Source organism: Drosophila suzukii, chromosome 3, assembly GCF_043229965.1.
Source record: "Drosophila suzukii chromosome 3, CBGP_Dsuzu_IsoJpt1.0, whole genome shotgun sequence".
Classification (NCBI taxonomy): domain Eukaryota; kingdom Metazoa; phylum Arthropoda; class Insecta; order Diptera; family Drosophilidae; genus Drosophila; species Drosophila suzukii.
In genome coordinates this window covers 53,229,324-53,256,868 of record NC_092082.1, presented here as the reverse complement: position 1 = coordinate 53,256,868, position 27,545 = coordinate 53,229,324, and the positions used below count along the sequence as shown (strand labels likewise).

The window sequence follows — 27,545 nt, the reverse complement described above, 5'->3', positions numbered from 1 at the left end:
AAAACTGTTTCTGAATTTCTTTATACGTTTTTTTTAACTCAATATCCAGAGAACAGCTAAAGTTTAGACATAATTTTAAAAATCTTATTATACAAAGAACAATAAATCTGATATAGTAAATTCAACAAATTGAAAAAATGGAGTTTAAAAAATATAAGAAATATTCTAGGCCGTTTCCTGATACTGACGGTGATGACATAGTGATATCCGGAATGTCTGGAAAATTTCCTAACTGCCGCAACATATCTGAATACAAGTATAAGCTCTATAATAAGGTAAGTACCAACTGTGCGCTTTATTCGGGGAGAACTTATATTGCGGTACCTTAGGTTGGTGGATGATGGAAGAACCAAAGAACTAAAGCGAGATTTATCCTAGTTGAAAGGTCTATAATATTTATTCTTCATATTCTTTATAAAATGTGGTGAGATAACAGTTTAAAACAATTCAAATTTTGCTGGAAAATCGTGCAAGTCTAAATCAAAATTGCTGATTACAAGAGTTCATCATTTCAAGAACCCCCTACTTTTTTCTTAATACGCCTATAGCTAACAAATATTTATATTAAATATTATATTAAAGTCAGCTTTTTTCGTAATTTTTTCAACAATGGAGTACATTGGAGTACATACAATATTTTCGATAAATGTAAGTTATAAGTTATTAGCGATGTTATTAGCGCTGAATTCGAGTAGAATTTATGTCGTTCTGTAAGGTACCCAGAATTAATTCATACATATAATGTTCAAGGACTCCACCGCAAAAAGTAAATGATGTTTTACTTATTTGGTCGCCTTGGGTGCCTAAAAGTCGTATGGGGTGAACGTATTCTTAAAAGGATTCTAAGCAATGTTGTCAAACAAACTTAAACTTTATTTGATCGCACTTTAAAAACACGAAATCTGTTGTCGCTAAAAAAATATTTGGAGCAAAACTTATCCAACTATACACATTACTCGTAAAGTAAAAGGGTATATTTTCTGGGGGTAAAGTATGAAACAGGTAGAGGAAGGCGTCTCCGACCCCAAAAAGTATATATACTCTTGATCAGCACCACTAACCGAGTCGAACCATGTCCAGTGGCTCTTCAAGTTTAAGTGCTAGAAAAAAATTTTAACTGAAATGCATTGTTCTCGACAATACCTATCGACTGACCTAAAAACAAAAAAAATTGCTATAGTCGACGGCTTCGACTATCAGATACCCGTTACTCAGCTTATCGGTTATTCCTCTCTGCTGTTTCCGAGAAATCACAAACGCCAAATAACGCGAAACCTAAGTGGTACTAGTCAAGTTTTGTTAGCAGCCGATTTTCTGTATTAATATATCTCCACCCTCTCGCAGTCTATTGAGTTTGCTAATTATTAATTATTATTTGGTTATAACTATTTAATGAATAATCCGATTTGAATAAATTTTGGCATGCAGATGGGTATTGATAATAAGAACAAAATCAAACTTAAATGTTAACAAAATATTCAAATACGTGGGCGATTTACGGGATTTAGCGTTGTGGGCGCTAGAGTCGGCGTGGCACCTTGCAGAAACAAATTTGCGCTGTGCAGAAAGCATAAGAATCTACATGCCATGTCCCAACATTCTATAATATAATAATATAGATAATGTAAATAATTTAAGAAGGGGCTTGCATAAGGCATTCGCGCAATATCTAAGCACTGAGCCAGGAATTCCAGGAATTTGTTGACACGTTGAATATTGTACGACAAACGGAAAAATACCAAAAACGTCAATAAAAATGGGTTTCTGGGTTCTTTTATGTATTGTTATTCACTAAATATGGTCATTTAAGTATTACGGCAAAACAAAATAATTAAAACAAGGAAGAACGCTATAGTCGAGTACCTCGACTATCAGATACCCGGAGATATGGAAGCAGAAAAGCAAGATTAAAATGCGCCACCTACCGGCGGTAGACAGATTTAAGCGTAATGGGCGTTAAAGTGGGCGTGGCAAATTTATTTTTAGATCAATCGATAGGTATTGACGACACCAATACATTTCAGTTAAAATTTTTTATCTAGCATGCAAATTGTGGGCGTCACAGGTTTTCGCGGTTTGTGGGCGTTTAAGTGGGCGTGGCAAACTTTTTTTTGGGTCAATCGATAGGTATTGATAAGAACAATACATTTCAGTTAAAATTTTCTATCTGGCATCAAAACTGTAGGAGTTACAGTTTTGGGCGGTTTGTGGTCTACAGTCTACTGAAACAAACTTGCGCTGCGTAAGAAGCTCAGCAATCTGTACGCCAAATCTTAATAGCCTAGCTCTCATAGTTTCCGAGATCTCAGCGTTCATCCGGACAGACAGACAGACGGACAGACGGACATGGCTAGATCGACTGGGCTAGTGATCCTGATCAAGAATATGTATACTTTATGGGGTCGGAAACGCTTCCTTCTGCCTGTTACATACTTTCCGACGAATCTAGTATACCCTTTTACTCTACGAGTAACGGGTATAACAAGGAAGAACGCTATAGTCGAGTACCTCGACTATCAGATACGTTAAAGTGGGCGTGGAGATTTTTTTTTGGATCAATCGAAAGGTATTGACGGGACCAATACCACCTTGCAGAAACAAATTTGCGCTGCGCAGAAAGCATAAGAATCTACATGCCAAATCCCAACATTCTAGCTTCTATAGTTTCCGAAATCTCAGCGTTCATACGGACAGACGGACGGACGGACATCGACTCGGCTAGTGATCCTGATCAAGAAAATATAATTAAAAGTTTGCACCATAGGTTTAATATAAAAAAAATGTTTATTTAATTTAATTTTTAAATAGTTACAATCTTATTTTTATGTTAGAAGAACACCGACAAACCCCAAGTGCTTTAGAGCTTTAGAGCTTATTATGAATGGACTTAACTTTAACTGAGTGAGTTTTCTAGTTGCCCTTTGGATTGTTGGTTGATAATGCACCGGCGGCTCAGTCCGAATGTTTAGTCCTGATCTATGGGTATTCTTTCATATGGTAGTTTTCCTTTGAGGGTCCAAAAGTGTGGGAACGAGTTCTGCATGTTAGGTCTAGACTTTGGGTATACTTGCAATTCGACACAGGTTGGAGTACTAAGGTTATCTGAAGGGTAGATTCTGGGGTGGTGTATGTGTGTAAGGACATTTGTGTAGAGTTATGTGGGGATATGGATATGTCTCTATATATACTTTATAACTTCGGAAACACTTCCTTCTATCTGTTACACACTTACCCACGAATCTAGTATACCCTTTTACTCTACTAGTAACGGGTATAATAAAGAGTGCAAGAAATATGGTACGCAAAAATGCGGGGGTACTTTCGGGTTTTTTAACGACTTGATCTACGCTCTATCTGTGGCGCCCACAGTTCTGATTCTAGAAAAACAATTTTAACTGAAATGTATTGGTCTCGTCAATACTTATCGATTGACCTATAAAAAGGTTTCCACGAACACTCTAACGCCCACAAACCTCCCAAGAAGAAAATCAGTGACGTCAGAGCCATACAATAACAAATGTACTTATGCATGTGTGTTTGTAAATAGTTGCTGGTCGAACTGCCCGGCAAAGCGAAAAGCACAAGCGGCGCTAAGAGTGAGCAGAGTGCGTAATAACAAGTATCCGATAGTCGAGGCACTCGACTATAGTTCTCTCTTGTTAGTTAAGGAAATTTATTAAAACAAACATGGAAGAACGCTATAGTCGAGTACCTCGACTATCAGATACCCGTTACTCAGCTAAAGGGACAAAATGGAAATGGAGATATGCAAGCAGCAAAGCGAAACCAATACATGGTTATGTGGGCGGAAGACATATTTAAGCGTTATGGGCGTTAGAGTGGGCGTGGCAAACTTTTTTTCGGGTCAATATAGAGAGGCTAGTACATTTCAGTTAAAATTTTTTTCAAGCATAAAAATTGTGGGCGCCACAGACTTGGGCGGTTTGTGGGCGTTAGAGTGGGCGCGACATATTCGTGTAACAAACTTGCGCTGCGTACAAGACTACTGAATCTAAATCTTTGATCCCAATTCTCTATCCGAGATATCCGCGTTCATATTTAAGATTTTTTGAAGTTTGTGGGCGTTCAAGTGGGCGTGGCACGCTGCTGAAACAAACTTGCGCTGCGTAAGAAGCTCAAGAATCTGCAAGCCAAATTCCAATAGCCTAGCACTTATAATTTTCGAGATCTCAGCGTTCACCTCAGACAGACGTACAGACGGACATGGTTAGATCGAATCGGCTTGTGATCCTGATCAAGAATATATATACTTTATGGGGTCGGAAACGCTTCCTTCTGCCTGTTACATACTTTCCGACGAATCTAGAATACCCTTTTACTCTTCGAGTAACGGGTATACAAATGGCTAGGTTTTAATTGTGTACTGTGTATTTTTGTATTTTGGCTCATTGTGTATTTTTGGCTCATCAAAAGTTAAAGGGTCTTCATATGTAGTTGTCTAAGCTTTATGATGCCCTTAATGAAGCTGTTTTAAGAGACTTCAATCTCTATGATTAGTCTCCTCCCCTGACCCTCGTCTCGCTACATCATTATCCGTCCACACAGAGAGGAAAAACCAAGAAAATTGTGATTGAATTAAGAACATTCGTTCTTAAAAACCGTGTAAGCACAAATGTTCTTATTTTGATCCGAATGCTCTTAATTCTAGAACGAAATGGTAGGAACTAAAAAAGTGAAATGAGTTGATTTCGTTCCATTTTCAAGTTGATTTTGGTTTTAATTTAAGAACATATTTGGATCATTATGATAACATTTTGATATTAATTTTATCTGAATTTGGGATCAAAAGAAGAACATTTTAAGCTTCCCAAAAAATTAATAGTTTTATATATTTATATTTAATATTAAATTATTTAAGGGCTTATAATATGACGTTATGGTACATATAAATGCTTATAAAAATATAAATCTAAATTAATGTAATGTAAGGGTGCGAAATGCAACGCACTTTTCGTTCTATTTTTAGTCCTTTCCGTTCTTACTTTAAGAACATTTTGAGATTGTTGAGTTTCTGAGAACAAATTAAATTTGATTTAAGAACCACGTGATAAATGTATAACATTTCGTTCTTGTTTTGAGAACAATTTTGGTTTTACCAAATTTTAAGAACAAACTTAACTTGATTCAATCACAAAGAGAACATTTTGAGCTCAAAAAATGCCGTTCTCATTTTAAGAACATTTTCAACTCAGATCAAAACGTCAGAATTCTCTCTGTGCATGACATTGTTGATGCCCTTTTAGAATTATTAATACAGAAATAGGGCATTATAAGTGTTTCATTAAATAGGCAATTAGAACCAGTAATTGTTTTAGATCATTGTGAGGTAACGATGTCTACATTGATGTTGTCCCAGAAGACCGATATAATCCCACATTGGAATTGACAATTTGCCCCCTCTGTGTTGATTAAGCATGCGCGGATCCAGCGGGAAAGTGGGCGATTGACCCCCACTTGGGTTAAAAGTATGTGTATCATGCATTTTATACAAAATTTTTTATTTCTACTCAACAAATTTTTTGTTTATCCCCCTTTACAACTTAATTCTGGATCCGCCACTGGTTGATATCCTCTCTCTTTTAATTTATTAAACTAAAATAAGATCCTGTCGTAAAAGTGAATATAATACTCTGAGCTACAGGAAATCTCAATATAACTGGACAAATTATATTCTACAACGTCTTGAAAACTATTTTAATGTTTTATACATTTGTTAATGCCAAGCGTAAGTCGTAAGCATTGTCTTCATCGGTACGATTAAAGTCAATTGAGGCATTTAAAAACTTGTAAGTAGTACTTGTCGTTCGGCTCCTTGGGCAAGTTTTAACTACTCTAATAACTTAAATATAAAAGTTTGTATTTTCCCCGTGTAATTATCGGAAATTCTCTTAAGTGATTTATCAATAACATTGCCAAACTATTCTTGTGGGTCAAATTTCTCTATATATACAGATTTTAGGAGCTTAACTTTGTTACCTACTTTCCTCTTTTATTCAATTTAGATCAGCTTAGAACTCAGAAGGCTATATTCAAAAACGTTTTTTCCAAAATAATCAACGTGACACCTAGAGTGCTTCAGGGTCGACTTTTGGGCCCTATAGGTTTTATTACATTTAATAATCGAATCAAAAGAAAACTTGATACTTATTACTCAGCTTACAAAGTAGCGCCTCCTATCGTTCATTTCTATCGGCAAACCACTTATCGAGAAACGAAGGTAGCGCTAGTGAAATTTCGTGAGCAACCAATTTGCTAACCATCCCACTCGCACTCTATTGAATTTACTGATTATTTATAATTGTTTGTATATAACTTTTTAATGAATGGTCTGAGTTTAAAAATTGTTGGTATGTAGTTGGGCATTGACAATCAAAACAAAATCTCATATAAATTTTTAAAAAGTTTTAGTGGTTTTAGCGTTATGGGCGTTGGAAAGCCCAGGAATCTTCATGCTTAATCCAACACTCTAGCTTTTGTAGTTTTCGAGATCTCCGTGTTCATACGGACAGACGACACTTAGCCAGACGGCCCCTAGCGGCGCTGCATGCCGGTTTGCTGCATGTGGTGTGCAATCCCAATTGAATTAGCTAATTATTAATTATTATATGGTTATAACTTTTTAATGAATGAATCGATTTGAATAGTTTTTGTATTAATAATAATAAAATCTCATTCAAATTTTTAGAGACGCGGTTTAGCGTTATGGGTGTAAAACTGGGCGTGGCACCCTGCTGAAACAAATATGCGCTGTATGCTTAGTCCCAACCTTCTAGCTCTTATAATACTACGTCTGCTTAATCAGGAGCCTTGTCGATCAGCCATGTCCGTCTGTGCATATGAGCGCAGACACCTAGGAAACTATAAAGGCTAGAATGTTGGGATTAAGCATGCATATTCTTGGGCTTCCTACTCAGCGCAAGTTCGGTTCAGCCGCGTTGTTTAATATTTTGTAAAAATATATATGAAATTTTGTTTTGATTGTCAAAAAGTTATAACCAAACAATTATAAATGGGATGGTTGGCAAATCGGTTGCTCACGAAATTTCACTAGCGCCACCTATGTTTCACATTGTGTGGCGAGTTAGTAATACGATAGGTGACTCTTTTTTGTTAGCTGTGTGGCAACCTAATTTCGCAGCAGCGCCAACAGAAGCTTGCCAGCTGACTTAAAGGAACGGCGTGGCAACACTCGAGGGACTTATCGGCAAGAATCAGCGAGCGACACACGTGTCTTGATAATATTAACAAGGAAGAACGCTATAGTCGAGTACCTCGACTATCAGATACCCGTTACTCAGCTAAATAGGGATATGCAAGCAGCAAAGCGAGATTAAAATGCGCCACCTACCGGCGGTATACAGATTTAAGCCTTATGGGCGTTAGAGTGGGCATGGCAAATTGACGGGACCAATACATTTCAGCTAAAAATTTTTATCTAGCATGAAAATTGTGGGCGTCACAGGTTTTCGCGGTTTGTGGGCGTTAAAGTGGGCGTGGCAAACTTTGTTTTGGGTCAATCGATAGGTATTGATGAGAACAACACATATCATATCATATTTAATTCTAGCATCAAAACTGTAGCAGCCACAGTTTTGGACGGTTTTTGGGCGTTAGAGTGGGCGTGGCACTCTGCTGAAACAAACTTGCACTGCGTAAGAAGCTCAGGAATCTGCACGCCAAATCTCAATAGCCTAGCGCCAATAGTTTCCGAGATCTCAGCGTTCATCCGGACGGACAGACAGACGGACATGGCTAGATCGACTCGGCTAGTGATCCTGATCAAGAATATATATACTTTGTGGGGTCGGAAGCGCTTCCTTCTGCCTGTTACATACTTTCCGACGAATCTAGTATACCCTTTTACTCTACGAGTAACGGGTATAATAATCTTTGTCTTTCTTAATCTCAATAAACTTTAAAGGCAAATATACTTCGCAATAGTAGTGACCCCGGAAAGTACAGTCATAATAAAAGTTAGTTATTGTACGAAATTGGCACTCGCACGTTCACAATTAAGAATTTGCGCACTGAATGAAAAGACGCCAATACGATTTGCGAAAAATAAAAGGTAAGCGGCTAAATTTCGACGAATTTCCGGATTTAAATCCTGATTTAACTGCTCAAGTCCGAGATCTGCAGCAGCAACTCGAGGCACTTCGGTCAAATGTACCTGGCAACTGGGATGAGACTACTCGCGCACACACACGTACGTCTGTCCACTAGAAAAAATTCGCACATAGCAACCCTCAACTATGGTTTGCGCAAGTGGAGCGGTAATTTCGATTGCACCAGATTATCGACGACACCGACAAGTTCGACCTTGTGACCATTCACATGGACGAGGATGTAGTTTGGGCAGTGGTAGACTTAGTCATTCGACCACCCAACGAAAACAAGTACGTAGCAATTAAAAATCCTTTACTACAAAAATCTCCAGAGTCAAAACTACGCCGACTTCTGCAGGGTGGATTTACATCTGGTATAAAACCATCTGAGATCCTGGCCAACATGCAACGACTAGCTCCGGACCCGGGCAGCGAGAACATCATTCTCACTCTTTTCCTGGCAGAGATGCTGGCGTCAATTCGCCCCACTCTTACAGTCTGGGAAGATACGGACTTGGATAAGCTCGCTAAGATCGCAGACAAGATGCTCGAAGCAGTAAACCACAACGCCACTTTTGCGATCAGCACGAATACCACGACTGCAGCGGGCCCATCTGTTTGAGCAACTTCCACCGAAGACCCCTGGAAAAAGATCAACGACAACTTGCGTTCGCTATCACAGAGGTTTGACGTATTGCAAAAGGATGTCAAGCGCCTCCAATTCCAAGGACGCTCACGCTGTTCATCGCGTGGCCACGTACAAGAAGCTTTGCTTCTACCACGACCGATTCGGAGAAAACGCTCACAAGTGCCGCCCACCATGTTCCCGCTCCTCGTCGTCAAACTAAAGGAGCTGTCGCCCGACACGTGGTCAACGAGCCCACAGTTCAGCCAGCTGTTTCACAGGAACAGCGCCTACACGTCACCGATCGCACATCTCACATCCGCTTCCTCGTTGATTCTGGATCTGTGGTTTCCGTCATACCACCAACGCTGGTTAGACAAAAAACTTCTCTGAGCAATTTGACACTGCACGCAGCGAACCAGACAGTCATTCATACTTATGGAAAGTACGTCTCTCAGCTGAACATGGATCTTCGCCGAAACTTTTCATGGCCATGCTGACGTGCACACAGCTATTAGTGGGGCAGATTTTTGAGCAAACTCCAATTGCTCATTGATTTTAAAAACCTAAGCTTGATCGACTCAATTACTGGACTATCAACACCAGCAAGTCATGCACAAGGGAAACACATATCAGTTTCCACAGTGCAGTGTATTTCCAAATTTCAAAAACTTCTAAGTAAATTTGTCGTCGTGACAAAGCCATCGATAAAAGCAGCTACGCAACACGACGTGCGTCACTGTATTGAAACAAACGGAATACCTTTTGCTGATAGACCACGCCAGCTTGTTACATATGGTTACCAAAAAAGACAGTGGCTGGCGGGCATGTAAAAATTATCGAAAACTAATTTCAATTACCATACTAGATCGCTACCCAATCGCCCATAAACACGACTTCACGGAACAACTGCAATGAAAGAAGATTTTTTCAACCCTCGATTTTGTTAAGGCATACTACCAAATTCCCATGGCAGAAAACGATATCCAAAAAAAGCGGTGTGCACTCCGTTTGGACTCATTGAGTTTCAGTACATGCCGTTTGGGTTAAAAAACGCGACTCAAACATTTCAACGCTTTATGGACAACATCTTTCGCGGCATGGACTTCGTTTATTGCTACATAGACGACATACTTATAACGTCACATTCCATCGCTGAACACGAAGAACATCTTCGGGCTGTCTTGCAAGTACTTCAGAAACATGACCTAAGCATCAATCTGACCAAATGCCAGTTTGTGCAATCTCAAGTAAACTTTCTTAGCTATACGATCAACGAATTTGGAATTAAACTACTCACCAAACGCATAGATGCCATTCTTAATTATGCACGTCCTGAAACCATAAGCCAACTTGGTCGTTTCTTGGGCATTATAAATTACTATCGCAGATGTTTGGCTCGATCATCACACATACAAGCACCGCTCACTGAGTTGCTAAAGGATGTTAAAAAAAATTATCAACGTAAAATTGAATGGACATCAGAGCTCCATGCAGCTTTTGAAGCTTGCAAACAAAGCATAGCAGACGCAGCACTCTTGTCTTTTCGCGCGGAGAAAAATTACTCGACGTACGACCGAGAGCTGCTCGCTATCTTCGAATCCATTAAATATTTCAAACACCTTGTTGACGGACGCATTTTTGTCATCAGAGCGGATCACATGCCGCTTGTTTACGCATTTCAGCAGCGACCAGAGAAAGCATCTCCGAGACAGCTACGACATTTGGCTTACATCTCTCAATTCTGCACGACTATAATGCATGTGAAATGATCCGAGAATGCAGTCGCAGACGCTTTTTCAAGATTATGCTCTATAACAATGCCGACTGTCATCAAATTATCGGAAATTGAAGAGGAGCAAGCGTCAGATCCTGATCTGGTACACCTTTTAAAAGGAACCACATCTTTAAAACTTCAAAGGGTTCGATTTGATGACAACATTTCACTCTACTGCGATGTTTCTACAAGAAGTGTTCGTCCTTATGTACCCAAATCTTTGCTCAATGCTGTGTTTTCGTTCATTCACGGTTTGTCTCATCCCAGTGGTCGGTCAGCAGTTCGTCAAGTGCGCCAAAAAAAATTTCGTAGAATGGTGCAGAGTTTGTCTACCTTGTCAGCGCTCTAAAATCCACAAACACAACCACCTCTCACCAGAAAAGATCGAATTGCCAAACGGTAGATTTGACCACGTTCACCTTGACATTCTAGTTATGCCATTACAACAAAACTATCGGTACTGTCTGACGATGATTGATCGATTTTCGCGATGGCCAGAAGCTGTACCTCTCTCAAATATTACTGCTGGGGCAATAGCTACGGCGTTCTGGACTCTATAAATATCTCGATTTGGTTCTTCGAAAACGATATCTACGGACCAAGGAACACATTTTGAGTCAGCAGTTTTCAAACATCTTGCTAATCTGGTTGGAAGTAAATACATACACACGACGGCCTACCATTTTCAGTCAAACGGGTTCTTAGAGAGGTGGCACAGATCCTTTAAGTCATCTTTGATGTGCAACAGAGGTACTCCGTGGCCGGAGTTATTGCCAACAGTTTTGCTTGGACTTCGTACCTGTTTCAAAAAGGACATAAAATCTTCTTATCGGCAAGAATCAGCGAGCGACACACGTGTCTTGATAATATTAATAATCTCTGTATTTCTTAATCTCAATAAACTTTAATGACAAATATACTTCGCTATAGCTGAATAACGGGTATCTGATAGTCGAGGCCGTTCTCTATATTGATTTCATTTGTTACTTTTTCTAATTTACGATAATAGTATGTAGATCTTATAGACCTCAAAGCTTTAATACTGTATTATTAGAAAAGTCAAAACACATTTAACATAAAAAGACACTTTTGACAGATTCTGAATAGAAAATATTGGATAGGGGCTTGTGTAGAGAATATAATTAGATGCTGAGAACAACTCGCATCGTCCGTAATCGTTTGCTGTAAGATACCCGTTGGTTGTCCTGGGCTATTTCATTGCTGGGATTTTCGTCCACGATTTTGTAATTGACTTCCGACACCTGCTTATGTACAGCTGGCCTCCAATAAGAAGGTCGTCCGCTTTCCGACACTCGTGAAATAGTTGCATCGCCGAATTTTACGGGGATAATGGTATTCTGTTAGGTTAGATTAACCCGGACGGCCCTCACGTAGCCACCCATAGGCCACTATGGCCCTTAGGTGTCCGGTTGATGTGTATGGACCTTGAGATGAGTTAAGAGGACTTTATGTCCACAAGGATCAAGGAGTTTTTGGCGAAGGCAAGAAGTTCGCCTGGTTTCCTGCTGGAGGCGTCTCCAAGTGATGCCAGTACTTCTTCATCTTGCTCGTGAGAGAGCCGGACAATTGCAGATGAGATGTTCCAGGATTTCGATAGTCCCCTATTCCAGCAGGTGCGGCTGATAAGTATTCCGAGTGTGGTTGCGTGTGATGCGGCCAGAGAGTGGCCTGTGAGGATTCAAACTAACAGTCTGCAGTCTTTCCGTGGTAGGTGGTATTCTGTAGATTAATAAAGAAAATAAATAAATTGATATAAATGCGGTCAAGTTGTCAGTACGAATGAATGTAGCAATCAGAACATAAGAAACCGTTTTCAGTCGGCCTACATAAAAATAGATGAGTATTTTTGTGTTCCGATTAATATGGGACAGTGCGCCAAATAACAAACGATATCGAATATCAACATCGATAGAGTTAACGGCAAGTGGCCATGGTTAAGTGATTTCGACACATATCAAATCTATCCCATAGGTTTTCAGTTTTAAACAGGTGGTTAGAAACGGTTGAACTCTTGGCGCGATCGGGCAACGAGCTAAAACACTCGTTTGACATGCTTTTGGACCGTGCAAAACGCTGTACTAAAGCAGAAGGAGACTATTTTAAATAAAATAAATTGATTTGGCCGAAAAAACTATTTGTTCTTTTTTTTTTTAAGTCCTGTTTACTTTGGAACTCACCTTGTAAGATCGTTCGCTCAGGGCGACCATGTAGAAGATCTGCAAGAGATTTTCTGCTGAGTTCAGGGTAACATTGTTATGTTTTTGCAGCCACCCACCTGATGCTGGGTGGAAACACCGAGAAAAAACCTCATTAGTCTCGATTTCAGTATTTTCGTAGTCAATAGTAGGCCGAGGGCGCTTTTACTGAAATCGAGAAGAAGTGCTCTTGGCTTGTAAGCACTTTCTATGAAAATATGTTGTTGCAAAAAGAATTTTTCAAGAATCGTGTTGCTTCTATTTTTTATGATTTTGTGAATGTGACAATATCAGAAAACAGTAGTATGAAAAAAGAAAATAATGGCGCGAATGAACATTTCTAAACATTTTCAAAAAATCATTAAAAAAAAAATATGAGCAAAACGATGTTTTTTTTTTTTTTTTTTTTTTTTATGCTTTGCTATTTATTTATTGAATCTTCTCCCTTTGGATACTAACAATAAGTGTATCAAATCTTAGACTAATTAATCTAACTCACAGTCATATGACTGATGTTGTGCTAAAGGGGCCCGAAAGTTATAGCTGGCTTGGCAGGTCGTTGCGTTGTAGACGGGATCGGCTGGAAACCCAAGTCAAGCCTCTTGCGAGGCGATTGGGGTGCACAGAGAGTTTTTCGTTGTAGGACGCTTTTTGTTTGTCTATTTCATCTTTAACGGTAAGAATGCTTAGGTCCCTGTGGATGTTTTGGTTGCGAATATACCATGGTGCCCCAGTGATAGTTCGCAGGATTTTCGATTGAGCGCGCTGTATAATGTCTATGTTGCTTCTGCTGGCGTTCCCCCATAGCTGGGAGCCATATGTCCAGATGGGCTTGAGAGTGGAGTTGTAGAGCAAAACCTTGTAATCCAGACGCAGGGGCGAACGAGCGTTAAGAATCCAGTGGAAGCTGCTGGCCTTTAGTTTTAGATGTACTTTCTTGCGTTCGATGTGTCTTCTCCAGGTTAGTCGTCTGTCAAGGTGGACGCCGAGATACGTTACATCGTTGACTTGGGGAATCTGCGTATTATTCAATAATAGTGGAGGGCATGTTTGCCTGTTGAGAGTAAACGTTATGTGTTTACATTTTTGTTCATTTATTTTAATCCGCCAATCAGATAGCCACCTCTCTACTACGAGGAGGTGGTTTGCTAGCTGTGTTGTGGCTCGGCCTGGGCACCTCGAGCGACTTAAAATTGCGGTGTCGTCAGCGAACGTAGATGTTGTTAGCTGCTCGTTCGTGGGAATATCCGCTGTGTATAGGAGGAACAGAGTAGGCCCTAGCGCGCTTCCTTGCGGGACTCCAGCTTTGATAATGTAGTCGTCGGATGTTGTTGTATTGCACCTTACTGCGAAGGTCCTGTTGTATAGATACGACTCAAGAAGCTTGTGAGTGTAATCAGGTAAGTGTGTTTTGATTTTGTGCATGAGGCCATCTAGCCATACTCGATCGAAGGCTTGAGATACATCGAGGAATATTGCGCTGCAGTATTCCCGATGCTCAAAGGCTGTGCGTATTTCTGATGTTATTCTGTTAACTTGTTCGATTGTTTCATGGTTTTGACGAAATCCAAATTGATGAGCAGGGATAACATTGTGTGCTCCTAGATATGGTGTTATGCGAGTTAGAAGGCATTTTTCGAACAGCTTAGACAGACACGATAATAAACTAATTGGTCTGTGGGATGACGGAATTGTGTGGTCTTTTCCGGGCTTCGGTATCATAATGATAATAGATTTTTTCCATTTTTTCGGATAGTAGCCGAGAGTTATAATCCCATTGAAGAGCTTACAGATAACCTCAATGGCAGAGTTTGGAAGTTCAATTAACATTTTTGGGGTTATTTGGTCACCGCCAGGGGCCTTTTTTGGTTTCAGTTCCCCAATGACTTTCGCGATCTCCTTTGGCTGAAACAATGGTGGTAGGGAAATAGATTCAGATTCGATTTGTGGTAGGAAAAATGAACCAGTGGCAGGGTTCGGCTGGAAGACGTTTCTTAGATGTAACGCAAAAGTTTCGGCTCTATCTTCGTCGCTGCGGGCCCAGATGCCAGATGAGTTTCTTATCGGAGTCACTGTTTCGATTGGAGAGCTCAGATTTGGGTGAGCCCTCCACAGAGGATGTTTTGTACTGGTTGGCGATAGTTTTGTAATGTACTGCAGCTGTGCATTTTCTGTTTCTTGCTTTAGAGCTCGATTTAGTGAGCGAGTGGCTTCCTTAAGACGTTGCTTTGATGACGGCGATCTGTTGGCTTGCCAGGCACGTCGCAGGCGCCTCTTTTCTAGGACTAACCGTTCAATTTGCAGATTAGTTTTGAAGTGGTTGGTTTGCGCGTCCCTGCCTTGTGGTGTTGAGATAGTGGCTGCCTCCACGAATACTTCTTCAAGAGCATCGGTAGAGCAGTCGATGTCCGCTTCGATGTTGAAGTGAGGTGTTAATTTGATGTGTGAGCTTACATACTTTTTATATTTTAACCAGTTGGTTCTGTGCGACGTCAGCCTGAGGGGGTGATCTGTGGTTCTTGTGCTTTGAAGAAGAGTTATTAGCACTGGCGAATGGTCTGACGACAGGTCCGAAAGCGCTTTGGCGCTTATTATATTGCGGGGAATGTTTTTTGTCACCGCAAAACGATGTTTGAAAAATTTTTTTTTTCTGATTCTATTTGCTTTGATTGGACAAACTTTTTGCAATTAAAAATTTGGTTTTTTTAAACCTAGGAAAAAAGTTAACAGTGTAGACTTTCACAAAAATTGAAGAGGATCAATAAGATTTAAATACCCTTCAGTTCTGCAGTAGGGACGCGGTGACATGGCTCAAGGCAAAAAGCTTTTTTTGTTTTTTTTTGTGGCTAAAACGCTGTGCCGCTGTTGACGTCAGCAGAGCAGTCGGCGCAGCGTAGAAGACTGCCCACGAAAACGATCGTGCAACAAAGAGAGGCAGATATTCGGATATTTCCCTCTCTTTCTTGTCTTATAATCTGCCTGCACTCCGCGCTCGCAGAGACCAATTTCGGCTGGTCCGTTATTTTTTTTTTGCGTCTCTCCGTTATGTTCGGCTAGCGACTAATATTTCGGCAGAAAAATTTTCGTGAAGCAGCGACATGTGAATGCCCTAATATTTTAGGAGCATTATTGTGTATCGAAAAAAACAACTAATATTGTTTTATAAAAGTAAACTATTTGATTATAGTAAAATTTAGTATATTGAATTTACTTATAATGTTATATTTACTTATTATACATTCTTATTACAATATAATTTTATAGTTAAGTTATAGAAATTTAGTCCGTTAAAATTGATTTAAGTATTTAAAACATTTAAGTATTAACATTTAAAAAAAAATCGTATTGTATTTTTTACTCAAGAAGTAAAAACTATATAGTCGGATATATAATTCACTTTAGAAAGGGTATAGGTGCAGTGGCACGCGCCAACAGCGAAGAGAAAACAAAAGAAATCTAGGAAAGGGGTGAGAAGACTTGGTGCATTCTGTTTGAGTGATTGAAAGGGAAGCATCCATTTTAATGGTGCGCAGCAGAGTTACTTTAATCGTTTAGTTAATATAATAAAGTCAGGTAAGTGCTACATTAAGTTTAAGATGTTGTGCATTGATCTTAGTTTAAAGTACGTAAATTTTGAAGGTATTCAATGGGTTCCGTTAGCCGAAAGTGGATGACGAAATGTTTTGTGCCAATAAAAATCCTGCAAAGGGTTAAACACAGCTATAAAAGGTAAATATACAATTAAACAAATAAAACGCATTTTTGAAACATATGTTTTTTCAGGAGCGTTGGCCAAGGATTCAGAGGACCCGGACAAAGGTTTAAGAACGGCGATGACTAACGTTAAAAATAAGCTTACGAAGCATAAAAACAGAAACAATAATTGTACAATTTTTGAAAATCTAAATAATACCGTTTATTTAAAATTAATTAAAATGAAATTAAATATGTATGTATTTTAAATTTTATATTTTTATAATTGAAAACTCAAGAAAAAATTTTGATTTTCACAAGTGATTCACTTGGGACGTGTCCCTTGCAAGTGATTTCACAAGTGAAAACTCAAGGAAAAATTCTGATTTTCCCAAGTGATTCACTTGGGACGAGTCACCGGCAAGTGACAGGCCATACGAAAAATGAGTATAAGGAACAAGTGAAATCCCGTAGGACTTCGAAAAATTTTCATTTGATTTTTTACTTGTGAAAATGCGGACATCCCATACAATTTTCTATATGGAGCGTCACTTGTTCTTCACTTGTGCACGAGGACATGTCCCAGGTGATTCCCAAGGTGATTCACAAGTGAAACTTTTTTTTTTGGAACTGAAGGGTAATTAATGTTCACTTTCACTGTTATTAAACACTTATGATATAAATATTAACTGACTACATACGATTTAGTAGCAACAGCGAAAATTTACGAGGGCCGAAGTATACTTCGGGATCTTCCCGAAAACTCTCTGAGAGAATGTCTCTCTTTTTTTAAGACCAAGAAGAACTTGGGGTTGGTCTCGACATTGCTGCTTCTCATTTTACGAGATCGAGAACGATGTGTTCTCAGAGTACCAAGTCAAGCACACTTGACGATTGATTTCAAAAACACTTGTAACACTAGAAAAAATGAGAAGAACAAATACTGAAATCAAGCAGATTTGCTCTGGGTTTTCTCGTTTTTTAGTTTTCTCAGTGAAGGAGCTGTTGTAAGATGGTTAATTCCATGCTTAAGGCTAACATTCTTAAAGTTTTCAGCAGTGAGTTGCAGTCCATTATCCCTGAATTAGTAGGAAGCCTCAATTGCAAATAGCTGTGGCACACCAAACATGCTAGCGTGATAGGTTTTTTGTGAAGAAGCGTGAGTATTTTATTTCGATACCTGCGAGGAAAAATAATTCCGTTGACATCCGAGTAGAGGCGTAGCACCTTATTGTTAATCGTCAAAGCAAAAACGCGATTTATGTATGGTTGCGTTTCGGGGTCATCCTGTTGATACAAATTGATATGCTCTATTCATCCGAAGGCTATTGATATTAACTTCCCATCTGGATGAATTTGTAACAATACAACAATTTAGTGTATTTAGTGTGGTTAAAACTAGCGAAATATTTTCGTTGAATTGTACAGCTCAGTAGCATCAAGGATTCGCTTTCTTAAGCCTAGAAAGCTTGCTGTTGCTTTGATCCTAGCATAAAGGAATCTTTTTACGCAATTGATTTAGGGATTAGCCCAACCTGTGATAAAATTTAAGTAATAGCTAACTTTTCCCGTGAACGCTTTTAGCTTTTGGACTTAGAGGCTTAACGGCTTCTGGTCCTGAAAATTCCCAAAGGATGCCCATAGCTCTGACCCTTTTCCAAAGATACTCATTTCGTTCTTTAAAAAGAAAATTTTCTCTTTTTCACATGTTATGCCTGTATAATAATTAAAATTTTTTCGAGTCTAGGAAACCGACTGCAGGACTGGAAATAATTATGCCGTCGAGATAATTTCCATAACCTTTTATACCACTTAGAAATTTCTCAAAGTGACGCTGGTATATAGCTGGAGCTTTCTTTCTGAAGTTACTATTATTTTTGTTTGAAAAAACTTTATGAATCAAAAAATTTAAGTTTTCAAGACGAGGAAAAAAGTTTAAAAAGTAGATTTTCATACAAATTTCTGCTTTTCAATAAGTATTGAATGGGTTAAGAAAAGTATTGTATCATTCAAACGGCATTTAAATTACCTTTCCATTGATGCCAACGTGTACAAGAAGTAAGTTCAAATTATGAGTATATTTAACTTTTTTTTCGTCCAAATACTTATGCCGACCAGTGTATTGTGGGCGGCAGACAGACTTAAGCCTTATGGGCGTTAGTGTGCCTTAAAGTGGGCGTGGGAATGTGTTTTTAGGTCAATTTTTGTGTTACATATGTAGATACCCTTTTACTCTAAAAATAACGGGAATAATGATCCTGATACGGAGCAATGCGGGGTGGGGCCCCACCTGATTTATTAACTAAAAAAGCCAAAATTCATGAAAACTTTGTCATTAAATTTATTTCTAAATTCAAATTTCAGTGAATAAAAAAACAATTTTTTATATTTTAGATAGACATGGTTGACGATGATGAACGCCGTTGGCGTCATTTTAATCCGGAAATACCAAAAAGATCTGGAAAAATTGGTGAACTCGAAAAGTTTGACGCAACTTTTTTTGGAGTCCATTTTAAACAAGCCCACACAATGGATCCGCAAACCCGAATTCTAATTGAGACGGCGTACGAAGCTGTAATAGACTCAGGAGTAAACCCGAAAAGTCTACGTGGATCAAAAACTGGAGTGTACATAGGCTCTTGTATATCTGAGTCCGAGAAAACATGGTTTTATGAAAAGGTTTCTTCTGGCGGGTTTGGAATCACGGGCTGTAGCAGGGCTATGATGGCTAACAGAATATCGTATTGTTTGGGACTAGAGGGTCCTTCGTTTTTACTAGATACAGCTTGTTCTAGTTCGATGTACGCTTTAGACAACGCATTCAGCGCTATTAGAAATGGAGAAATTGATGCTGCAATTATTGGTGGATCAAACTTACTACTTCATCCCTTTGTTACACTTCAGTTTGCACGGTAAGCCCGGAGTCACTGTTTTTGGCCCGTATAACATAAATATTTTTTTTAGACTTGGCGTTTTAGCACCAGATGGTTTTTGTCGCCCCTTTGATAAAAATGCTAGTGGTTACACTAGATCAGAAACTATCAATTGCCTGTTCTTACAAAGAAAAAAAGATGCTAAACGAGTTTACGCAAGTGTGGTTTATTCGAAAACCAACTGTGATGGATACAAGCCAGAGGGAATAACTTATCCGTCGGGTGTAGTACAGGAGAAATTGCTTGATCAGTTTTACAAGGATATTGATCACAAACCAAGTGAGTTGGGTTATTTGGAAGCTCACAGTACCGGAACGGTTGTCGGTGATCCAGAGGAGTGCAAAGCAATCGATAATGTTCTATGCAGTCAAAGGAAAAAGCCATTACTTGTTGGTTCCGTGAAGTCAAATGTTGGTCATTCAGAAGCGGCCTCTGGAATCTGTTCCTTAATAAAAGCTTGTTTCGCTTTGGAATCAGGCTTTATTGCACCAAACATAAACTTTACGGAGGTTAAACAAGTAATTTTACCCTTAGCTGAGGGAAGGTTGATTGTTGTAAAAGACGTAACTCCTCTACCAAACCCCTTTATTGGAATTAACTCATTTGGTTTTGGTGGAGCTAATGCACACGCACTTTTAAAGGGTTATCCTAAGTCCAAAACTAATTTTGGATTGCCAAAAGACGAAGTTCCGCGGCTACTTACTTGGGCAGGAAGGACGGAGGATGCTGTTGAAGAGATTTTTAAGGCTGTAGAGGAAAATCCCTTGGATGCTGAGTTTATTGGACTGCTTCAAAATATTCAAGAAGAAGATGTTTCTGGTATGGTATTCCGAGGGTATGCGGTATTTGCAAAACAAGGAGTTGAACCATGTGAAGCACTGATAAGAGATATTCAACATTACACTGGCCTTCGACGCCCAATCGTCTGGGTATATAGCGGAATGGGATCACAATGGTATGAAATGGGGACATCACTTATGATAATTCCGCGTTTCAGGGATTCAATTAAAAATTGTCATCAGACGTTGCTGTCGAAAGGCCTTGATCTTATACATATATTAACATGCAATGATCCGCAAATTTACCAAAACATTTTGCATTCATTTGTGGGAATAGCAGCTGTCCAAATAGGTCTAACAGATGTCTTGCGCTCTCTTAATTTTCAACCCGACTATATTATTGGACACTCTGTTGGTGAATTGGGCTGCGCATATGCGGATGGTGGGCTGACTGCTCAACAAATGATATTGGCGGCCTATTATCGTGGTAGAGTTAGTGTTGACCTAGAAAAAGTTCAGGGTTCAATGGCAGCAGTCGGTGTTGGATATACAACTATTCTACACATGCTGCCAAAGTCAATTGAAACAGCGTGCCATAATGGCCCGGACTCTTGCACAATATCTGGACCAATAGATGATGTTTCCCAATTTGTAGCTGAGTTAAAAGCAAAAGGAATTTTCGCAAAGGAAGTTCCCTGTTCAAATATTGCATATCATTCTAAATATATTGCACACATGGGACCTCCATTATTGCAATATATGAAAGAAATTATTCCAAATCCTAAGACTCGATCTATGAAGTGGTTGAGTACTAGTGTTCCTAAAATTGATTGGGATAAGGATCAAGCCAAATTTTGCTCAGCAGAGTACCATACCAATAATTTACTAAATAGTGTACTTTTTGATGAAACGTTTTCATTGCTGCCAAAAAATTCATTGACTATTGAAGTGGCGCCCCATGGACTTTTAGGTGCTATTCTTAAACGGTCAATGCCCAATGGTGTACATATTCCTCTAACAAACAGAGGTAACAAGAACAATGCGTTGTTTTTTCTGTCGGCCCTGGGAAAGTATGTATGAATTAAGTCGGAAAGCGTTAAGTTATATAAATTTTTTGTCTTGTAGGATATATCAAAATGGGGTATTATTACCGGTTGCTAACTTATATGAAAAAATCCAGTTCCCTGTATCGCGTTCAACACCCAGTATTAGCTCGCTTATTCGCTGGGATCATAGTGAAGACTGGTTCGTGACGAAATACGAAAATATGAAGACCAAATCTAGCGGAGAGCGTGTGTTTCCAGTAAATTTGGCGAGTGACAATGAAGAATTTATGAGTGGACATATAATTGACGGGAAAATTCTTGTGCCAGCTACGTGTTATCTTCAGTATGTTTGGGAAACATTCTCACTTATGTACCACGGGCCGAGTTATATGGATGTACCCGTTGAATTCGAAGACATACGTTTCATAAGAGCTACAAGTATGCCAGTAAATGGAAAAGTAGACTTAACAGTTATGATTCACTATGGCACCGGCCATTTTGAGGTAAGTACATTGTTACTTAAATTGAGTCTATACTTAAAAGACATAAACCGATCGTAATTTAGATAACTGAAGCGGGTAACTTAGTTGTTAGTGGAATTATCCGTGAGACTGAAAGCCCCACTATTCCGGAAGTATACAATTTTCAAGATAAATCAGAGTTTCCAATGATTTCCAAGAAAGACTTTTACAAGGAGCTAAGATTGCGTGGCTATCATTACAATGGCGCATTTCAAGCCGTTCAAATGGCTCGATCAGATGGTTTGTTCGGAAAAGTTGAATGGAATTATAATTGGGTAACCTTCATGGATGCTATGCTTCAAATTCAAATTTTGGGGACTGATTCACGAACTCTTTTATTACCAACCAAAATCCGGAAACTAAAAATAAATGGCGTACATCATTTCGACTTAATGACAAAAATGAATCCTGACAATCGCGTTTTTAATGTGTATATAGATCACATGTATGACCGTATTATAGCAGGAGGAATAGAGCTTGTCGGACTGCATGCCAGTCCAGTGCAAAGGCGTAGACCTCCTGGTATTCCAGTCCTCGAAGAATATAGGTTTCTTCCACTTTTTCCGTCCCCAATTCTTTCCATAAAAAATGCTGCCCGTGTTTGCGTTCAAATCGCTCTTGAGAATAATCCTACCCTAAAAATGAAGCTGGTCGAGTTAGACACGGATGGAAGAAAGACAGTGTTAGCTGAATTTTTAGAAGCAATTGAAGATTTACCTGTCATAACTGGAGACGGCATTCTATTGACATCTCAAAAACTAGAAAGTATTCCAGGCCTTCATATTGAAAATGGAACGTTGTCTTCTCAAACAAATTGTAATTTTGTCTTAATGGGAAGGCATGAAGAAGAACAATTACAAGATATAATTGCAACTGCACATAGGGTGCTAGTCAATACTGGATATATGTTGCTTAGACAAAATTCTACGGCGAATATTTTGGCATTGGAACAATTTAGAACGATTGCAGTTATTCCAATTGATAACAACGAGGAAACATTTGTTTTAATGCAGAAAACATCACAAAAACTATCAGCTTACCCAGTTTTGGTTAAAGTATCTCAAAAGGATAAACATTTTGATTGGATTGCAGTGTTACAATCAGCGATAAACACAAAAGCCCCGGTTATTGTGTATTCATTTAATGAATCATTGAATGGAGTTATTGGATTGGTTAACTGTTTAAGAAAAGAGCCAGACGGTAATATGATAAGATGTTTTTTTATTGACGACCCAAGTGCTCCAGAGTTTGACTTGTGTCACCCTTTCTATTCCGCTCAGTTTTCATTGGGAATGGCATTGAACATCTATCGTAATGTAAGTGTAATTTTAATTTTTCTTATTTTAAAATATGCATGTTTTATTTATCTATTAGGGTTCTTGGGGAAGCTATAGACATTTGAAATTGTTAAAAAATGAGAACCCAATGCCCAGATTAGATCATATTTATGGAAACGTCATTCAACGTGGAGACCTATCCACTTTACAATGGCTAAAAGGACCTTTTAATTCACAAAATTGCCAGATTAAAGTAGCGTTTTCTTCTCTAAATTTTCGAGATGTAATGCTTGCAACTGGTCGGTTAGCCGTTGAATTATATGGATCAAGTCGCATAGATCAAAACTGTGTTTTAGGTTTTGAGTATTCTGGCATTAATGTGGTAACAGGACGAAGAATAATGAGCATGGTTGTTAAAGGAGGTGTGGCATCCTATGTTGAAAAACCATCAAAACTTATTTGGGATATTCCTGATCACTGGTCATTAGAAGAGGCAGCCACAGTGCCTGTAGTATATATAACTGTCTATTATGCGTTTTTTATGATTAGCGACATACGAAAAGGAAAGAGCATTTTAATACATGCAGGTACTGGGGGCATTGGTCTCGCCGCTATTCGAGTGGCGTTAGCCTATAACTTGGAGGTTTTTACAACTTGCAGCACTCCACAAAAAAAAAAATTTTTATTGGATACCTTTCCGCAACTTAAAGGTAATTTCAAAATACTTTGTGAGTAAATTGAATAAATAATGAAAATTGTAAGAACAATTTTAGAGTCCAACATTGGAAATTCTCGAGATACATCATTTGAGCTTATGGTTCAGCGTGAGACAAATGGAAAAGGTGTCGATTTTGTGCTGAACTCTTTATCAGAAGAAAAGCTGCTTGCTTCAGTACGTTGTCTTGGTAAGTCAGGAAGGTTTTTGGAAATTGGAAAATTTGACATGGCAAATGACAACAAGATTGGATTGGGGTCCTTTTTAAAAGAAATAACTTTTCATGCTGTTCTTGCTGATAGCCTTCTAGTGGCACCTGATCAAGATATTTGGGTAAATATTTATTTTATAATAATATAACTTAAAGCACAAGCTAAATGTTGTTGTTTTATTAATAGCATTTAAAAGCCCTTATCGATTCTGACATTTGCAATGGAATAATTCAACCATTACCGGTTAAAGTGTTTCCGGCTCAGGAAATTGAACAGGCTTTTAGACATTTGATCGGTGGCAAGCACATTGGAAAAGTTGTTATTCAAGTTCGAGAAAAGCCGGATGATCCATCGACTTTACCTGTTCGAGTGCTTAGTCAAGTTTACTTTAAGCATAATCTTACTTATGTCATCCCTGGGGGTCTGGGAGGTTTCGGAATGGAATTGGCTGATTGGATGACTCTTCGTGGAGCACGAAAACTCGTTCTGAGCTCTAGCCGCGGAATTAAAAAAGACTATCAATCTTTCAGAATTGCGTAAGTCATTAATAATATCATTTTTATACCCTTGCTTTCAGTCGAAAGTTTGCAACGCAGTGAAGAAGACATTTCCGACCCCATAAAGTATATATATTCTTGATCAGTGACGTCTAGTGGCGAGTCGATCTATCCAAGTCCATCCGTCCGCCTGTCCATTTCTAGGCAAACAAGTCTCTCAGTTGTAATGCTTTTGAGATGAAACCTTCCCAAAAGTCTGATTTCTATTGCAGGTAGTATATAAGTCGGAACGAGCCAGATCGAACAACAATACCATACAGCTCCAAAAAAAATATTTTTTTTTAATGTACAAAAATTATTTCCGTTACTCGTAGAGTAAGAGGGTATACTAAATCCGTCGGAAAGTATGTAACAGGTAGAAAAAAGCGTTTCCGATCAGATTAGGTTTATATATTCTTGATCAGGATCACTAGCCTAGTCGATCTAGCCATGTCCGTCTGTCCGTCCTCGCAGCGCAAGTTTGTTTCAGCAGGGTGCCAAGCCCACTCTAACGCCTACAAACCATCCAAAACTGTGGTGCCTATAGTTTTTATGCTAGAAAACAAATTTTAACTGAAATGTATAAGTCTCGTCAATACCTATCGATTGACCCAAAAAAATTTTGACACGCTTAAATCTGTCTGCCGCCCACATTACCATATATTGAGATATCGGGTAGGTGGCGCATATCTCTCGCTTTGCTGCGTTCATATCTCCATCTCCTTTTGGCCCCTTTAGCTGAACGACGGGTATCTGATAGTCAGGGTACTCAACTTTAGCTTTCTTCCTTGTTATATTTAAAAATTTTGAATAAAGTAAAATAAATCGGACGACTTTATCATATAGCTGCCGTAGGAACAATCGGATAATTAATGTCAAAATAATACAAAAACCCTTGTATTTCGTTTTCGGTAAACATATACGGTAGTGAATTAAAATGGAACATTATCCAAATAATTCGGTAACTAGTTTTTGAGTTTTACTAAAAGTCGGAAAGCTCTGAACATACAACGCTCTCACGGAAACGATCTGCGGGGGTATATAAACTTTGGCTTCCGAAGATAGCATCTATTCTGGTTACCTTAAAAATAACTTAACTCCAATTTTTGAATAGGCTATGGAAGACCTATGGCTGTGATACCGCCGTCAGCACCGCTGACATTTCATCAAGAGAGGGGTGTCGTCAACTACTTTCTGAAGCTGCTGCGTTGGGACCAGTGGGTGGTATTTTTAATTTGGCTGTCGTGTTAAGAGACAGCATTTTTTCTAACCAAAAAGCAAATCAATTTTTAGAAAGCTTTGCACCAAAAGCTATTGCGACAAAATATTTGGATGAGCTATCTCGAATTTCTTGCCCCGAGTTGGAGCATTTCGTAGTTTTTTCAAGTGTTTCTTGCGGACGGGGAAATGCTGGCCAAGCCAATTATGGAATGGCTAATTCAGTAATGGAACGTGTAATTGAGTATCGCAACAAAGACGGCTTGCCAGGCAAAGCTATTCAATGGGGAGCAGTTGGTGAAGTAGGCTTAGTAGCTGATATGGCAGAAGAAAAAATAGACATGGAAATAGGAGGCACCCTGCAGCAAAGAATTTCATCGTGCATTCAAGAACTTGATCATTTACTGAGTTCCGAAGCATCAATTGTATCAAGCATGGTCGTTGCTGAAAAACGAATTGGGCGATCAGGAAATGAAAGTATTATTGGTGCCGTCATGAATATTATGGGAATACGGGACCTTAAATCAGTATCTTTAGGAACAACACTATCAGAAATGGGTATGGACTCATTAATGGCTGTCGAAATTAAGCAAACCCTAGAGCGTGACTTTGAGCTAATTTTATCACCACAAGATTTACGGCTCCTCACTTTCCAAAAACTTCAAGAGTTTATTGAAGCTAGAGAAAAAGAGAATACAGATGGAATCAAAAAGATTTTTGCCTCAGAAAGTAAGCTCTTAGGGATGGAGTTACTGATACGAAACCTAGGCGACGAAACAAACTGTGATCGTATAATTATCCCGCTTAAAACCTCCGCATCTCCTTCAAAACAGAGTCTTCCACCAAATATTATAATACCTGGACTAGAGGGTACAGCTGGACGTGCATGGTATCAAGTTGGCTTGAACTTGCAAAGCAGGGCTGTTGTACTACAACTTCATCAGTTCGCACATTTGGATAATCTTCAAGATTTAGCACAACAGAGTTTTGAAGTAAGTAAAACTTTGTCATTGATATACAGATAATATTAACTTATGTCTTTTGCTTAACAGCATGTTAAGCTCGTCTTAAAGCAAACAGAACCTTTTTATGTAATCGGATACTCATATGGAACATTTATAGCTTTACAGCTAGCTGAGTTGCTTGAAAATTGCGGTTTTCGTGGACATATAATGTTGATAGATGGAGCACCTCATTTTTTAAAAAAGCTAACTAATCTGCATTTGGGTGAACAGTTCTCCGATAACGATCTTTATGATCTTCTCTTTTCTAGTATTGTTAATCAGATATTTCCTGAAGAAACCAAAGAATCGATGTCTGAAGTTTTTCATAAAGTTGAAAGTCTTTCAGAAAAAATGTCATTGTTTATGGATTATGTTAAAAAACAGAATATATACAGCAAAGAATACTCTGCGACAATGGTGGAAGCCATGTTCAAAAGAGTTAAAATGGCCGCATCCTTTGATTTAAATGGTTTAAAAAAAATTAAATCGCCAATTACCTTAGTCCGACCGGCTGAAGTTTCACTGCAAGACATTGATGAAGACTATTGTATATCACAACTGACATCTGGGACAGTAACACTAAAAGTAATTGAAGGAAATCATACGACCATGTTGGACAATCCATCACTAAGCCAGATAATAAATGATTTTGATCCGGCCCTGTTAGAGGATAAAAACTTTGAAGAATATATTAGAAATGACAAGCCCGTTTCTGTTGTGTAAATTAATATTCTAAAATTATTGTCTTAAAATCATATATAAAGAGCTCAAGCATCAACCAAGCAAATTATGTAAAATATAAATATTATGTAAAAAACATTTTTTTAAACTAATAATAAAAAGCCTGAAATTTTTAGTAATGAAGAA

General features: G+C 38.7%; 1 protein-coding gene and 1 long non-coding RNA gene across 4 annotated transcripts; both read left to right on the top strand.

Moving 5' to 3' along the window:
- On the top strand, nt 1-27,545 carry FASN3 (Fatty acid synthase 3). 3 transcript variants are annotated; one of them, XM_070996662.1, is made up of 10 exons: nt 6-275; nt 18,832-19,349; nt 19,402-21,219; nt 21,275-21,698; nt 21,761-23,032; nt 23,091-23,703; nt 23,767-24,041; nt 24,107-24,456; nt 25,571-26,666; nt 26,727-27,545. In XM_070996662.1, the coding sequence occupies exons 1-10, from the start codon at nt 138-140 to the stop codon at nt 27,399-27,401; spliced, it is 7,179 nt and encodes a 2,392-aa protein (XP_070852763.1). In that variant the 5' UTR covers nt 6-137; the 3' UTR covers nt 27,402-27,545. The 3 variants fall into 3 exon arrangements, with proteins under 3 accessions (XP_070852765.1, XP_070852764.1, XP_070852763.1); XM_070996664.1 differs by lacking the exon at nt 24,107-24,456 and having other exon boundaries at nt 1-275; nt 23,767-23,898; nt 26,508-26,666; nt 26,727-26,868; XM_070996663.1 differs by lacking the exon at nt 26,727-27,545 and having other exon boundaries at nt 1-275; nt 26,508-26,666.
- On the top strand, nt 16,184-16,707 carry LOC139353187 (uncharacterized). The gene is made up of 3 exons (XR_011604349.1): nt 16,184-16,317; nt 16,384-16,473; nt 16,528-16,707. It is a non-coding gene; the product is annotated as an uncharacterized lncRNA (long non-coding RNA).